This window comes from Choloepus didactylus, chromosome 10 (genome assembly GCF_015220235.1).
Source record: "Choloepus didactylus isolate mChoDid1 chromosome 10, mChoDid1.pri, whole genome shotgun sequence".
NCBI lineage: Eukaryota > Metazoa > Chordata > Mammalia > Pilosa > Megalonychidae > Choloepus > Choloepus didactylus.
This window is the reverse complement of record NC_051316.1, coordinates 106,303,988-106,321,296: the sequence shown is the minus strand read 5'-3', so window position 1 is coordinate 106,321,296 and position 17,309 is coordinate 106,303,988. Positions and strand designations below refer to the sequence as shown.

Sequence of the window (17,309 nt, the reverse complement as noted above, 5' to 3'; positions counted from 1 at the left end):
AGGTTCTATAGAATGCACTTTGGGAAACACAAGTATAGACAAAAAATAAACAAAAAACACAACAAAATGTGCACACGTAGTTAACTTCGGGTGGGAAGTGTATGAATGATTCTTGTTTTCTGGTTTATATTCATCTCCATTTTTAAAATTCTACCCTAAGTATTGTAAACTCTCTCTTTTACAATCAAAAAAAACATGGAAAAGAAATGCTAGTCACATCAGCAGTTATTATTATTGTTGTTATGAATCTGTGCTTTCTTGCACCTCTGCAAACGGCAGGCACATTTCTCTCCTTTTCTCTTGTCCCCTGGTGAGGAGGCACTTAAAGAGATATTTGATACCAAGATTAAAATGAGAATCTCATTGGAACAAATGATTTCTTCCTGGACATTACTGCAGTATTAAAGTTGTCCATTACTGTCAACTTTTTTCTTTCTTCTCCTTAACCTCTTCAGGAATAATATAATTTTTAGAGGCTTTCATTTTAAAGTAAAATATTCATGATCCCCAAAGATATGTCCACTGGAGCGGGGTGGTTTTGTTATAAATATGTCCTTTCTGTTTCTCTGCTCTGCTTCTCCTGTCTGTCCTTCGCAGAGGCTGGGGAGGGAAGGGGAGGTGTGGGTTTCTGATGTGGAGCACAGCAGGCAGCTTGACCAGGAGGACTGGACACCAGGGCCAGGCAGCCTCTGCCCCATCTGCTACTGCTCACCCCAATTTAGAGCAGGGTTGGAGAGAGTATTGGGAACTGAGGCAGGACCAACCCCAAGAGAGGAAAGCAGCACATCTGGATGCTGCCTGTTGATGCAGCTCTTTTCCTTAAGGGAGGGTGACCAAAAGGAAAACTCCCCTCACCACATCCTTGGGTCTCCCCCGCAACTGATATCACTCCTGCCCTCCTTTCCCTCTATCCCTAGTCTTTCCTGGATTCTGACCTGGAATATAAGCTTCTCTAGGGGAATGTAGCTTCTTGAGGGTGAGACCTCGGTCTCTGTTATTTCCACTTCATCTGCCTAAAATACCAAAACATCCCTATGGCCTTCCTCACTCGCTTTCATCTCACTGCTGATTATAAACCTGCCCCTGACTCCCACCTTGCTCTACTCCATCCCAGATCCCTACCTGCGATTAGAGGTGGGATGAAGATCTGGGGTGCGGGGAGGTATTTTTCCTGGTAATTAAAAGGAAAGTTAACTCTGGAAATCCACTTGGCGTGGATGCTGTCAAGGGCATTTCTGTATTAGGACATGTTCCTTTATTAGGACATGTCTAAATATCCCCAACTCAAAACAATTACAACAATTCTTACCACTCACAGAGAACCGCAAAACATTTTATATCCATGATCTCCAATTCTCACAACAATCCTGAAAAATAATAGTTACACTCCCATTTATTCAGAGGGGGAGACAGGCTCAGGGACAGAAACTGCCCAAGGACACACAGATCCAGAGTCCTTTCTTTCAGAGCACAAAGAGCTCTCCATGGACCATCAAAATGTCTGCTTTGGGAGGTAGTGAACTCCCCATCATTGGGGGTATCCAAAGAGAGATAATCACTCAGTAGGAATATTATAGACCCTATTTCCTCATCAGTAAGTAAGATTAGACTAGGTGTCTTTTACAGTCATCCTTCTCAGCTCTGAAACTTTATGATGTTGTGAAAATGAAAGCTAAGGTGGGTACAATGATTTTTAGACACATTTTACAAAGCATTTTTTATATCCCTGGTTTCATGTGCTCTACATCTGGGCCCTTCTTTGAAACATGACAGGGCAGAGAGGTGATGTTGGAGAGTGGATATGACATCCTCCTTAGAGTCAAGACTGACTGAGTTAAATCCTGACTTGACTAGAGACCAGCAAAGTGGTCCTGGTCTGGACAAGTGACATGACCTTGTGAGCCAGTAAGAGAACAATAACAGCTTTGCACAGTCAAATGCAAACTGACTGCAAAGTGCCTGGCACACATGCAGGGGTCTCTCCCCTGCCCATTTTACAGGAAAGGCACATGGAGATTATACCACCTGCCCAAGGTCACCCAAGCTTGCAAGTGATAGGCAGGGATTTAAACCTAAGTCTGCCACATTGCAGGGTCTTCCTGGGGGAGAATCACCCATCAGGGTCATCTTTCTCCCTGGGCAGGGGATGAGACACTGGATTTCTGTATCATAAAGGCAGAAAGGGCCCTGACCTCCAAGGTTGCTGAGGGAAAAGGGAGGAGAGGAACTGGGAAAAGACAAAGAGGAACAGAAGAGTATCCTAGGGCAGGACATAAAGAACAGAGCATCAGCAAAGCCTACAAAAGACAGCTTCATGGTAAGAGAGGGAGCCAGGTGTGAGGGGAAAGCTGCAGAGTGCAGTGGAAGGCAAAGGACTCGGAGCCACGGCACCTGGCTCCGCTCCTGGCAGATTTGCTGTGTGACCCGGGCCTGCTTCCTTCACCTCTCTGAGTCTAGATTCTTCATCTATAAAATGGGGCTAATCTGACCCACCTTGCCAGCTGTTTCGGGGCCATGCAGAAAGACAAGCTGTGTAAATGAAATGTTCAATTGGGAGAAGCTCCTGGTAGGGAATTCCACTGATTTTAATTTAGAATGATGTAAAAACAAACCAACAAAACAAAATAATAAAAGTGCACATGCAAAAATAAGAAGTCAGAAAATGGTCAATGAAAGGCGAAAAATGCTTTTCCTCACCGGGAGAGACCTCCTCTCCTCCCAGACAGCTCCTGCCAAGTTTGGCACAGCCTGTAACCCAGGAAATGACAGGCCCCTTGCCCAGCAAAGGGGCGCCCCAGATGGGCCCATGTTGGATATGCCCCTGGGGGACAGGAGTGTCGTTAGGGAGGCCGAGGAGGGGCCTGGCAGTTCTGTCTTACCCGTGAGCAGCTGGAGGTCCGGGAGGGGCTCAGAGAGGACCCCCCGACACTGTTCCTCCACCGGCAGCGGAATCACCAACAGCCCGTCAGCCAGCTGGGGAAAGTCCTTGATGAAGTTGTTCTCCCTGTGGAGAGGAGCAGAGAGACTGCCAACGTGAAGGGAGTGGAGGCTGCTGGAGGGCTGCGGGGCAGGGGCCGGGGAGCTTGCCACCCCAACAGAACCCGGGCAGAGCGATCCCCGCCCCACTGTGGTGGCCTCACTGTGGTGCCTCTGCTCCCCTCCCAGAACCCCGGCTCTGAGAACCGGACAGTGAATCCGGACCCTGGAATCAGATGGGCTGGGGGCAGTTCTGGCCCCACCACATACTGGCTGTATGATCTCAAGGAAACCATTGTACCTCTGGGAGACTCAACTTCCTTGTCTATAAACTAGATTTAGATCTCAGGGTTGCTGTAAATACTTAATGAGATAAAACTGATAATTGCTTAAGACACTGTCTGACACTCTATAAATTGTACATTGGGCTGCTGCATGTCTTCCTGTCTAGGCTGTGACAATGTGAACCAGGAAGGGAGGAAACTGAAAACAGCGAGGAGGACTTGAAACACAAGGCAGGCAGGAGAAGCTGGAGAGAGAAAGGCTTAAAAGAATGGATTTTTGTATGTTGAAGTGGAAGGGCCCTAAAAGATCATTTGGATCAAACTCTTCCTTTTAAGGATGGGAAAACGAGGCCTGGGGCAAGGGAGTGACTTGCTGGAGGACAACTAATGGGTTAGACTCAAACCCAGGTCTCCTGACTCCCGGGCTAGTGCTAATTCCCCTGTCTGAACTTCTCCAGCGGCTTTTATCCCTTCCCTGTAGGGCCACCCCAGGGACAGAAGACAGATCTTTTCTGGATGACCTCAGGGGACAGAACCCTTGGCAAAGGTAGTCTTAAGGGGAGAGGCAGGCTTTAATTTTCTAGCCAACAGACCTGCCTAAAAAACAGAACAGGATGCCAAGAGAGATGGTGAGCTTCCTGTTACTGGTGGCGTGCAAGCAGGAAACTTGACTTCCACTTGGTGTGGATGCTGTCAAGGGCATTTCTGTATTAAAATATGACTTTGAAGTCACAGATCCTTGGAGCTGGAGACACTAATTACCATCTGGAGAGGAGGAAGAGGGCATAGAGGAGGGGAAGGAGAAGGAAGGGAGGAGAATTTTATCACTTTAGTTTGCCACCTGGAATAGGTAACCTTGAAATGAAAATCAGAAAAAGGAAAACAAAAACACGCGACACCAGAGCAATGCCTTTGAAGCCTGGGTTTCAGGCAGTTCAAAAACAGGCACCGGCAAAGCTCACCAGCGATTCAGCCGTTTAGTGAACATTTTCTTCATGTCTAGCACCAAAGCCTTCCCAGACATGGTGTCTGCCCCCGAGCGAGGTCAGAGTCAGAGGAAGGTGCTACCATCGCCATAATCCTCACTGCCATTGTCACCATCATCATCATCTCTGTTATTTATTGAATCCTTACAGTTTGCTAGGATCTGGCTAAGCACTTCACATATGTTTTACCGTTTAATCTTCACAACAACAACCACCTTGTGTTAGGATTGAAGTATGCCTCCCATAAACACATGCTCAAATCCCAAACTCCACCCTCTGGGTGTGAACCCATTTGTAAATAGGACCTTTAAAGACATTATTATTAGCTAAAGCATGGACTCATTTGTGAATAGGATTTTCAAAGATCCCATCAGATGAGGCCAAATTCCATCAGGATGGACCTTAATCTGTGTGACTGGAGTCCGCACAAGCAGAGAAAATTCATGTGCAGTCAGTCAGTAGATACCAGAAGTCAGAGAAGCCAGAAGTAACAAGCAAGAGAATGAGGCACATCACCATGGGACGGAGGCAGAGGTGCAAGCCAAGGAAAGCCAAGCTGTATTGGCAAGCCAGTGCCCAAATGCTACAGATTCCAGGAGAAAACATGGCCTACCCATACCTTGATGTTAGACTTCTGGCCTTCAAAACAGTATAAGCCAATGAATTACTGTTGTTTAAGCCAACCAGCCTGTGGTGTTTGTCATAGCAGCTCAGGCAAATTAAGAAATCACGCAATAATATAACGATGCTATTATTATCCTCATTTACAGATGAGAAAAATGAGGTTCAAAGTCAACAGGTGGTAGAGTTGGGATTAGAAGCCAGGTCTGTCTGACTCCAAACCTGGTGTTACTAATCAGAAGAGAAGAGGGACTGGTTAGAAAGGGGTAGGGTCTGGGACTCTGCCACACAGACACTTGTATGACGGTGCACACCTGTACATTTAAACATGCTGTTTTATGTGCCTGTGTGTGGGCGCCCATGTCTGTATGTGGAGTTGTGCTCATTAATGTCTATGGGTACATGTGATTATGGGTTCTGCCGGGGTATTTGTGCTTGGCCTTTGGTTTGTCTGCAAACCTGGGAATGTGGCACAGCAATGTGAACCCCAAAAGACAGCCTGCTTGGTCAAGGGCAATGGAAGTGCCACCAAGTACCACGTCACACTAAACAGAGTTTAAGGGACCAAGTTCCTATGTCTTCTTTGTGAGGTGGGGTGCATCCCTCCCTTCAAAGATGGAGTGGGGCGGAGGGGTGTTCCCATGCCCTAGTCATTCAACTAACATGCATGGAGCACAATCTCGGGGTGGAGCCCTGTACTAGTGGGACGGACCCAGAGATAGATCAGATTCTCCCCTTGTCCTCAAGATATTGCCAGCCTACTGGGACAGACAACAAAATTGGTCATGGGGAACAATCAGTGTGTCAGGGGTATTGAGAACTTTGAATGGGCTCTGTGCTTCTGGGCAAAAGTCCCTTCCTTGTGAGACCCTACACACTTGCTTTATGAGTAGAAGAGGACAACAGCGAGAAGGCTGCAATGTCTCTGATGGCTGGAGCTCCAGTTCTGCCCACACTACATGTACCCTGAAGCAAAACACTCAAGTCTCAGTTTTCTCATCTGTAAAATGGGGATCATAAGAGCTACTCAGCCTGCCTTAGTGAACTGGCATAACAATAATAATTTTTTATTGAGTACCCACTATGTACCAGGTACTGTTCAAATACTTGACGTTTAGTCCTCAGCACCACCCTATGAAGTAGATGCAATTAGAATCCCCAGTATAGAGATGGGGAAGATAAAACACAAGGAAGTTATGGAAATACTTGAGGCCTCAGAGCTGGGAAGTGCGAGGCCCCAGGCAGTCTGGCTCCCGAGTCAACTTCTCAGCGCTGTGTGGGGGCAGAGGTGCTGGAGGCCCGCCTGTGAGACCATGGACTGTCAGAGCTGGAAGAGCCTTAGCGTGCACAGGCACCCTGCAGCCGAGAGAAGGGCCTGCTGCTCACGGCTCGTCTGCACACCAGGGACTCTGGGTAGCTCTCAACGGGACCTCACCGAACCCTCACTGCAAAGCCATGGATGGACACAATTACATTCCCCATTTAACCGATGAGGAAACAGAGGATACAATAAGTTCTGAGGCGATTCCCCTGAATTTACACACTGAACAAATTTGGGAAGAGAGCCCTGCAGCCAAATTTATCTGATTCCCAAGGTTAGGGTTTTTTTTTGTTTTTGTTTTTGTTTTTTTCACTTTAATATCCTGAAATCTCCCTTTCAAATCTTATCTGAAAATGTTTTTATAGTTGCAACGGAGGGTAGGAGGGCGGCATGTCCCACACCTCCTTATCCCTCGGCCTTCTGGTAAAGCCTGGTGGCCTGTGGGCAACTCTGACTTCAAAGGGACAATGAGAGGCAGCAGAGCGGCCACCTCAGGGGGGGCCCGTCCCTTCTTCTTAGAGGAAGGTTTCTCTCCGAGCTCTCTGAGCAGGGAGGGTCCTGAGGAAGCACGTGGAAAGACAGCACAAGCAGCAGGGAGAAGAAGGAAGGGTGGGAGATAGCAGGCCAGGGTAGAGAGGCTGGGGGGAAGGGGACACTGGGCCTCGTCACCGCTTCTCAAAAGATGGAAACGAGCCATGCATGGCCTCGGCCAGCAGAGGGCGCCCAGGACCTTTGCATCAAGCGGCTCTCCCAGGAGGCAAAACAGGGATGGCGACAGCAGTCCGGAAAGTTCCATTTGGTTGAGAGCCTCAGAAGCCCAGAAGGTGGCTTCTGAATCACTCATCGGAGAAAGGTGACCAGGGATGCAAGCAGGGGTGTTCTCAGGGTGTGTGTGTGTGTGGTAAAAACCAGTAGGTAACTAACCCTAATAATAGGGAGAAGAATGAGTAATACTGTAACATTTATTAAGATTTACTGCTCACATTTGTTTACTATCAGCTATGTTCTAGGTGCTATGCCAAGATTAGATAGATAGATAGATGATAGATAGATCGATAATGTGTATCTAAATATGTATACCATCATTTTAACCTCACAATAACTCTATGAGATAACTGCTATTATTATTCCCATTTTATAGATGAAGAAATGGGTATTCAGAGAGCTTACGTAGCTTGCCTAACCCAAGTCCACAGTTAGGAAGTGGGCAGTGGCCAAGAGCATATTCTAACCTATCTAGCTCTCAGCTTAGCATCTGCACTCAGTAAGCACATGTTCAAAGAATCAGTCCAAAGCCCATGCTTTGATCGCTGAGCTGGCCTGACCTACTTAGAGATGAAACTGGGCAGTCCTGTGGTTGTTCATCTCCAGGGTGGACTGTGCTTTTCTGTGCATGGATGTGGCTGTCCATGCATGTCTGTGTGAATGTGCAGATGTGAATATTACGTTCCAAATAGCAACAGGGCTCATGTTTCTCTAGACAAGCATCTCCCAAAAGGTGTCTATAAAAATGGTTCAATCTCAATTGACATTATATGGAAAAGATTCATCACATTTTAAAAAAAGTAGATCCTGGGCCCCAGGGACTCAGAGGGAACTCCGGGAGGGAGATGTCTCGTTCATTCCACAGGCATCAATTGAGGAACTGCCTTGTTATTAGGAGCTGTTCTGGGCACTGGGAGAAGCAGTGGAAATGCAGAGGAGGTGCCAACATGCATGAAGACCAGGAGAGAATCCAAAGGCCACATTCAGGTCTCCAATATCCTTCCAGATTTAGCCCTGCCTGCTCCTTCCGCTCATGTTTAGAGGCACTGCCCCTGGCCATCACTTCTCTGGTCATAATGACTGCCCTTGAATTCCTCTTATGGGACATGTGCCCTTCCTACCCAGGGCCTCTGTGATGATTAGGTTCATGTGTCATCTTGGCCAGGTGATGGTACCCAGGTGTCTGGTCAAGCAAGCACTGGCCTAACCATTACTGCAAAGACATTTGTGTCTGGTTAATAAACCAGATTGCATCTGTAGCTGATTACATCAAGAAGGGAGTTTCTTCCACAATGCGATAATTCAATCAGCTGGATTTAACCCAATCAGTTGAAGGCTTTTAATGGGGAAGAGAGAGAACTTTCACTTCTTCAGCCAGCCAGCCTCTCCTGAAAAGTTCATCAGAGACCTTCATTGGAGTTGCCAGCCCACTGCTTGCCCTACAGAATTTGGATTTGTGCATCCCCACAGTTGTGTGAGACACTTTTATAAACTCTCATATTTACAGATTATCTCCTGTTGGTTCTATTTCCCTAGAGAACCCTTACTAATACAGCCTCACTTGGGATTTGCCCTCTGTCTGGAAAATTCTCCCCCCTCCCTTTACCTGGCCAATTCCTACTCATCATTCAGACCACAAATGATTGCACAGCCTCTGAAAATTCTTCCCTGACTCAGTTCCCCCATTACTCACTCTCAAACTCTCCTGCTCTTTTCTCCCATGAAGGGCGTCACACTTTCTAACCATAGTCGTAGTCATGGATGACCTCCTCTCTCTCTCTCTCCCACTAGAAGATAAGTTCCATAAGAGCCATGTCTATGCCTGTCTAATTTGTTGCTGTCTCCCCAGAGCCCAGCATGGTGCCTGGGGCAAAGTAGGTGCTCAATGAACATTTGTTAAAGAATGAAGGAATGACACTAAGAAAGAATAATGCATCCACAACCTACATCTTTTAATAGGGCCTTTTACAATGTTTTGCCACAGTATCCCAGCATGCTTCAGAGTCCAAGGGATACTGAGTATTTGGATTTAAAATCCCTGCTTTCCACCCCTAATCTCCTAAGACCTCAGACACACTGGCTACCATGGAGCTTGGCCAGAAGGGACCAGGGACCGCTGTGCTGATGTGAACTCAGGAAAACATCTCCTGGAGCAGGCTGGTCAGACCTTCCCAATCACAGTGAGCATTTGCCATGTGTGTACATGTGTGTTGGGATAGGAGGGGTGAGGGATGCCAGCAGGAAGCAAGAGGCCCAATTCAAAAGCCACCACTTTCGTGAAACCTTCCGTTTTCCCCAGTGGGAATAAATCTTCCCTATCACTATTCTCTCAAGCATCTTGTTTGTGAATAGATTCCAGAAGTGGCCTTGGGCATTAGCAGTGGAAGGAGCACGTACTTGGAAGTCACATAGACATCGGTCCCCTATTCTGGTTGTCTGACCTTGGGGAGGTCACTTAACATTTTATGAGCCTATTGACTTCACCTGTAAAATGGGCATAACAAGTTTTCTTTCAATAGGTATGTAGGAGGATTAACTGACATGATTCACGTAAAGCTGTCTTAAATGTTAGCTCCTTTTTCTGAATGTTAGTTCCTTTTCAACAGACTCTGAATGTCTCAAGAGCCCAGCACAGTGCCTGGCTCCCAGTCCTCGTGCCATCAGCATCTGCTGAACCTGGTGTAGAGGCGAGGGGCAGGCCCCTTGAACCCCCACACTGCCTATAAACCTAAATGACACAAAACCTACAAAGCATTTCTCCCAAGGACAGAACACATCTACTAGCTCCCTTATGATAAGCTTCTGCCAACAAAGGACAGCAAGCGAGGGGAGCCAGGCTTCTCCCCAACCCTCCTCCACCCCTTCCCCAAGTCTTCACTCCTCTCCCCTCCATTTAAGAATATGTGTGAGTGTAGTGGATACATTAATACTCAGCCACCAGCTGGCAAGAGCTGATCACCCCTCAGTTCCGGTGAAATTAGCATTTAAATTGAGGTATTTCAGGAAGGTAAATCACCCTAGAGCCAGCCAGAGCTGTCTGCAGCCTTTTCTCAGTGGTGATGGTGGTGGTGGGGAGTGGGGGGAGCCAGGAGCCTCGGCTGGGAGTTGAGTTTGAAGGAAGGGGTCCATGCTCCCTGCCCCGCTCTCTGGCTCTCTCCAGGCTGCCCAGAAGTCTTCTGTAGGATTCTGTCAGACGCCCAACACCGATGAGGACTTCTCCCTTGTTCATCCATGCACCACCTTGCCCCTCCAACTGAACCGAGCCTTTCTGCCAACTGAGAGGGATGACTTTAGCTGAGAATTTTCCTCCTTAGCCAAGGAGATGGGAGACCTGTGTTCTCCTCTCAGCTCGCCACTGCTTCACTGTGTGGTTTAGTGAAATCACTTGCCCTTTTGGAACTGGGAGGGATGGGGGCTGCTTTAAAATATCTGTTTCTCTGAACCCCAGGTTGGGAGGCTTGGGCTGGATTTTGTAGCTGATCTGTGGGGGCAGGAGTCTACAGGGTCTGATGGAGATTAAACTAACACTAGCATTTGCTCGTCCGAGCCCATCCTCAGGCTCTGTCTTCAGGGAGCAGTTACAAACTCTGTCCTCGTATAATGTTCTTCTTAATTATGGGTCTTAGTTTACATTCTCTGGTCAAGCACCCCAGACTTACTCATTCTTTAATTAGTTCATTCATTAATTCAACAAATCTTTACTATTATGTGCCAGGCACTGGGATTACCATGAAAAAAAACTAAAAAACAAAACAGCATTCTCTGTCCTCAAGTTGTGCATAGTCTGGTAAGAGACACACAAGTGTACAAATGTCTCCTACATATATGTGTGCAAATGTGTGCAAAGTGAAGAATGATTTTGAAAATATTAAACTGAAGCAGTTTTCATTCCCCATAAATCACATCAGTCTATGGTTCCCCTTCTGCTAAATCAATGGCATCCATCCCTTCAGTGGAAGAGTAGATACCACCCAGAAAAGAAAAAAGAGTCATTGCTCAGTTTTGCATCTCAAAGCAACCTTTGTAGTGTCTCCAGCTAGGCGACAGTTATGAAAGCCAGCCTGTGCAGAGAGCAAAGGTTTCCTTATCTATAAAAAGCCAGCCCTGGCTGACTCAGATCATAGTATTTCATTTTAATGTACAGATGGTGCAGGGTATGACCCAAGAGGAGTTCCCACCAGACAGGAAAAGGACGTAGAAAGTCCTTCTTTTCTGTCACTTGTTCTGGGAGGAGATGCTGGGGAAAGAAGGCCAGGAGGGCAGGAGGGCAGGAAGGTAGATGTGAGCGCCTCAATCACCCTCCTTCCAGCCTTTTCCGAGTCAACCCTCTACTCCACTCACCCCGACCAGGAGGGTAGTGCCCACAAGTGCCAAAGATACCACGATGGGGTTTGGGGAAAAGCTCAGAGCAGGCGAGCAGGGGCAAGGAGGTTTGCTTTTCCAGACTCAATAGTTTGTGAGTCCCTGTATCCTTTAAGCCAACAGGAACTCCCATGTTGGGGTGGCAGTGGGTGAGGGTGGCTGAAGTCAGCTCCGAGTCCTGCACCCACAGGGTACAGAGGAGAGAGCCATTGAGACTTCCTGGCATAGAGGCCACCCTGCTCCTTGGAGGCAGGGTTGGTGGAGGAGTTGTTGATATCTAAGATGAGAATAAGAGGGCTTCAGAGAGTGTAGACCTCAAGAACTTGCACTCTGATGGTTCTTAAAAGACCACCCAAGCCCTTCCCTATCATAACGGATGCCAGCGCAGAGATCCAGAGCCAAGTTCAGACAAGAAACCACATACTGAATACCAGCAAGGACCTGGATGATCACATTTGCCAGAGCCCTTCCCCCATCAGCCTCCACTTGCATCCTGATGCTGAGTTGGAGAGGAGGGGAGATGCTTGATAAGGGAGAGACGGAGCTGGGAGTTTAACTTTGAATTGAGTAAATAAATATTTACCCTATTTTACCCTAAACAGAACAATTCAGACTCTTTTTGTTGTTGCTATCTGTAGGATGGAAGCTTAAGGGTGAGATCATGTCAGCTGTGGAAAGTGAAGAAAACTGCAGTGTTTTGTATATCTGCGTTGTGATGAACAAGTTTTTGAACCCTTTCCTTAGGTAAGCAGATAGGTATCAGTTAGGGTGATAAAGGTTAATAGGGGAAGTTCAGGGTCAAGGGAGTAGAGAGCAGGAACACCTAACACAGGCAGTCAGGAAGGCTCCCTGGAGGAGGTGAGGAGGTGAGACTTGACTGAGAGGGGTTATCCAGGTAAAGGGCAGGGAAAGGAGGAAGTGGAGGTGGGTATAAACAGAAAGAATAACATGTGCAAAAGCCTGAAAATGTGTGTGTGTGTGTATGTGTGTGTGTGTGTGCATGAGTGAGACAGAGAGAGGAGAGAGGAAAGAGCAATCACATATACACATTCTAGAAACTGAAAGAAGCAAAAGTCAAGATGTTAAAGCTCAGAATGAAAGGCAGGGAAAGGGTTGAGAAGGGCAGGTGGAGAGCAGATCTTCAGGGTCTTCTAAGCCATGCTAAGGAAGGTGGATTTTATTCTGAGGGCAAGGAGTCCAACTGAAAGGGTCTGACACCATCAGACTGGAGCTTCAGAAAGACTGCCTGGCTACAGGGTGGAGGATGGACTGGGAAAGGAAAAGGCTGAAGGGAGGGAGGCCAATTGTGAGGTTTTGCAGTAACCCCGACAGGAATCCATGGAGTAGTTGTATAACAGAATGTAGAGAAGAGGCACAGATTTGAGTGGGAACTGGGAAACAACCTGCTGTCTCCGTCAGGGATTGCATGTGCTGGGAAGTGGAAGGAGTTGCAGCAATGCCTGGATGTCAGGAAGTCTGGAGCCCAAGCAGACAAGACTGAGCCCCTGTGCCCACCCCAGAGAGTCAGCTCTCCTAGATGCCCCCACTGCTAAGCACCAGATCACGCAAGTCAAAGAAGTCCTCGGCCTCTGCCCACCGTCAGCCTACTCTGGTTCACCTGCTGTGTGGGGAGATCCACAGGAAGAGGGCCAGACTTTGAACAAGACCTCCAGCCCTTTGTGCAAGCCTCCCTAGATGGAGGCTCTCAGGGCTGCCCCTTCTTTCAGCAGCAGCAGGAGCACATGACCCAAACTTCTTGGGCTGTGTCAGGAACACGGATGTGAAGTTGCTTCATTACTGGCTGTGGCCATTCTTAGCCGACCCTCATGGAAATGGTGATCCTTAATCTTCCAGCGTGGCAGGAGAGGAGAAAGGGGCAGGGCCAAGAAGGGCCTTCTTTAAGGGCTCTCAGGTTCTTTGCTTGTTTCTTTATTTGCAGGGCTAGGACTGACAAGCAACCTGTATTCTTGATTTCTAATCCAGGGATCCTTCCACTTGCCTGTCCTCAAAGGTTGGTAAGAACGATGACTTCACATGCCTGGCACAACCTCAACCCCCCTCTGAACTGTGAGCACCTCCAAAGCACAGGCTGGGTCTCATTCATCTTTGCAACCTCCACAGAGCCTTTTAGGGGCTTCACAGACAGATCTCATTGCGTCACCTCCTCCAGGAAGCCACCCTGACCCTCTTCCTGGGAAGGAATGTCTTTCTGCTTCCACTGCACTTGGCTTTGGCTCTGAGCTCAGATCACCACACCTGGCTGGTGTGGTTGCTCTCTGCATGTCCGTCTCCTGCCTCAGACTCTGGAATGCTCTGCTGCAGAGACATGGCTGGTTCTGCTTTGAATCCTCCCCTTCCCATACCCAGAGGCTGGTGTCTACACAGACCCAGAACACGATGGCTGTCTATTCTGGTTCAGGCTGCCGTCCTCTCTCGAAGGGCCTGCTGCGATGCCACAGCCTGGTGACAATGCTCTCTACTTTCAGTGTCGCCCCTTCCAACCCATTCATCCTGCGGCCAGAAGGATTTCCTAAAACAATGGCCCTAATTCAAATGTATCATTGTCTCCATGTATTAGTTTTCTATTGCTTCCATAACAAATGATCACAAACTTAGTGGCCTATAATGTTCACATTTATCATCTACAGGCCTGGAGGTCAGAAGTCTGGCAGTGGTCTCACAGGGCTAAAATCAAGGTGTCCCCAGAGCTGTGTTCCTTTATAGAGTTTCTAGAGGAGAGAAGGTTACTTTGTGTTTCCCAGCTTCTAGGGGCCACCTACATTCTTCATTCGTGGCTCCCTTCCTCTCCATCCTCAAAGCTAGTAAAGGCAAGGCAAGCCCTTCTCACAACACATCACTCTGACCCACTCCTCTGCCTCCGTCTTCCACTTCAAGAACTCTTATGGTTACAATGAGCCCATTCGGATAATCCAGGATAATCTCCTTATCTCCAGATCTGGTGATTAGTGACATCAATTCCAATTCCACCTGTATCCTTAATTCCCCTTTGCAGTGTAAGGTGACATATGCACAGGTTCTGGGGATGAAGATGTGGCCATCATTGGAGCCATTATTCTGTCTACCCCAGGCCAGTCCCCCTCCCCTTCTGTGCTCCCCCTCCTTTCGTTTGGGAGTTGGATGCTTCTTCTCTGCATTTCCCTGGCACCTGTCCTTTGCCATTCCTATCCACCAGGGCTGCCATTTCCAGGACACCAGCTGTCTCCCTCACTGGACCGTGGGCACTTGAGGGCAAGGATGACATCCTTCTCATTCACTGCTGTGCATCCAGACTGATGCAGCGGCTGAAACACACACTGGGGCTCAGTAAGTGCTTATTAGATGAATGAATGTATGAGTGAATGAATGCCTCTTAGCTGAATGGAAATGTAGGGGAGAAACCCATTCAGCTACAAAACTGCAATCATCCTCCTGTGGGGCTTGAGCCTATAACTGATTCATCTCTGCCTCCCTACCCATTTCCCCTTTCCCTGGGCATGTAGCATGCAGGATAATATGCATAATTATCAGAGCTAGTATCCACTGATTGTTTAGAATTAGTCTAAAGACTTTGCACAAGATATCTCATTTCACCCTCACAACAACTCCATAAGGTAAGTACTATTATTCTCGTTTTTTTTTTTTTAATGAGGGAGAAGAGGCATAGAGAGGTTTTGTGCATGGAGCTAGTAAACTGGGATTTGAACAGTCTAACTCCACGTTTTTAAGAACTATGAAAAAAATATGTTGGTCAATATTTATTTTTGCCCCTAAATGAAATGCTGAAGAGCAAAATTGATTCCTTGAACACACCCATGTCCCAGATGGATAACAGCATTATTAATAGTAGCTGCCATTTATTGAACATACACAGTGTTAGGTGCTCTTTCCATCCATCTTACTGATCCGTGAGGTAGGTATTATTATCTAGACTATGGAGTGGAGGAAACTGGGGCTCAGAGAGGTAAGGTCACTTTGCTAGGCTCACCTGTGATGTCATCTGAGCCGTCTGGCTCCCTCTGCCACCTGCCTGTCCCGCCTGCCACCTGTCTGTCCCACCTGCTTTCCCCACATTCACACACAGGTGCATGTGCACACACACAGGTATACACACACGTCTTCTCTCTCTAAATGCAGACCTACTTCCACCACTGGCACCAAACTCATCTAAGAATTCCAGGCACAGCCGTTACTAACTCTTGCCCTGGTAATTGCAATCCCTGAAATTGAAAGAAATTGCAGGCTAGAAAAACATTATCTTCTCCTCAGCCATTCGCCCTCCATCTCCTTGCCTGAATGTGTCAGCACCAGGATTCCTTGTCCTGTCCTAACAAGCTGCGACCTCTGGAGAGTCCTTTCGAACTTTTCCCTTCAGTTCTCAAGGGGTGGAATCAAAAGTCCCCAACACCTTTACAGCCAACTTCGGGGGTGGGGGCGGAGACAGACCTTCGACATCACTAGGTCCAACCCCTGTATTTTTCCTGACCAAGCGCTATCATTCTCTCTCTTTTTCAGATGCTATAAAATGAGATTCAAGAAGGTCATTCACCTTGTCCCAGTTCACACAGCCAAGAGGCAGCTGAATAGAGATTCGAACCTGAAGCTGCCTCCTGACACAGGTCTGCAGGGTCTGAGTTAAGAATTCCCTGGCCCCAGGAGCCAGCGGAGCTCTCTGATGGGATGGGGGGAAGGGTGGGGGTGGCGGGGTGTGGGGGGGCATCTCTGAGCCTTGCCCTCTCCATCCAGCCCCCAGCCCCGGGACAGGGACAGCAGCCTCCCAGTCCCCCACCCCACCTCTCAGTCCCCTAGGGGTCAAGCTGCTTGTTTGATCCTTGTCAAGGGCAGACGCCAACAGCCCTAGGCGGTTAAAAACTTTCTGGGACCAATCAGAATCCTCAGATCTGGCTTTCAGGGCTGTTTCTGTTCTCAGCGCCCCTCCACCCCTCTCCCAGGGCAGGGCCTGGCCTCAGTTCAGGTCTGGTCTCAAGGGTCTAGCACAAGAGGTGCACTCAAAGGCACCTGCTGACTGAGTCTGAGGGCAGAGGCCACGGACCCACCCGAATCCCATGCGCTGCCCTCTCTCCAGTCCCCACCCACTCTCGGCCCTGCCCTGGACTGGGAGCCAGGACGCCAGAGTTCAGCTGAGCTGTGCTGTCACTCACTGCAGCCATGGGAAAGCCACGCCCCATCTCTGGCACCTCGTCAGCCCTGACTCATTCTTTCAGTAACTCGGTTGTCCCGTAATGGCTCTACTAGGCAGGGCTGAGGAAGTTCCCTAGAAGGGGAGCCTCTGCTCCCAAGGGGCACATTGGGTTTCCCTGCTCATCTTTCTGGAAACAGTCTTTGGAGTCAGACATGCCTGGATTTGTGTCCTGGTTCTGACTCCCACCCATGGTGTGGCTTTGGTAGGGCAGAACAGTTAACCTTTTCTGGACCTGTTTCTTCATCAGAAAAGTGAGAAAAATGATAATTCTTGCTTCACAAGATTGCTGTGAGGATTAAAAAGATCCATAATATGGCTCCTCAAAAAGTTAAACACAGAAACTACCAGATGGCCTGGCAAATTCACTTCTAGGTATGTACCTGAAAGAATTGAAAGCAGGGACTGCAACAGATACTTGTACACAGATGTTCATAGTACTAGTGTTGACAAGAACCAAAAGTAGAAGCAACCCAAGTGTCCATCGACAGATGAATGGATAAACAAAACATGGCATATACATTCAATGGAATATTATTCAGCCATAAAAAGGGATGATGTTCTGAAACATACCACAGCATGACAAACCTTGAAAACATTATGCTAAGTGAAATAAGCCAGACACAAAAGGGCAACTATTGTATGATTCTACCTACATGAAATACTTGGAAATATATAAAAGAAGCAAATTCACAGAGACAGAATATAGATTAAAGGTTAAAGGGGCCAAGGGGAGGGTGGAATGGGGAGATACTGCTTCTGGGTATACAGTTTCTGTTTGAGGTCATGAAAAATCT

The 17,309-nt window shown here is 47.9% G+C and overlaps 1 protein-coding gene across 3 annotated transcripts in view; it reads right to left on the bottom strand.

Annotated features, from left to right (window-relative positions):
• Positions 1 to 17,309, bottom strand: part of ASTN2 (astrotactin 2) — a 926,574-nt gene that overhangs the window by 279,372 nt on the left and 629,893 nt on the right. For all 3 annotated transcript variants that reach the window (XM_037797191.1, XM_037797194.1, XM_037797193.1), the window contains exon 14: positions 2,880 to 3,004. In XM_037797191.1, the coding sequence (XP_037653119.1) occupies positions 2,880 to 3,004 (125 nt within the window). The remainder of the gene's footprint in view (positions 1 to 2,879; positions 3,005 to 17,309) is intronic.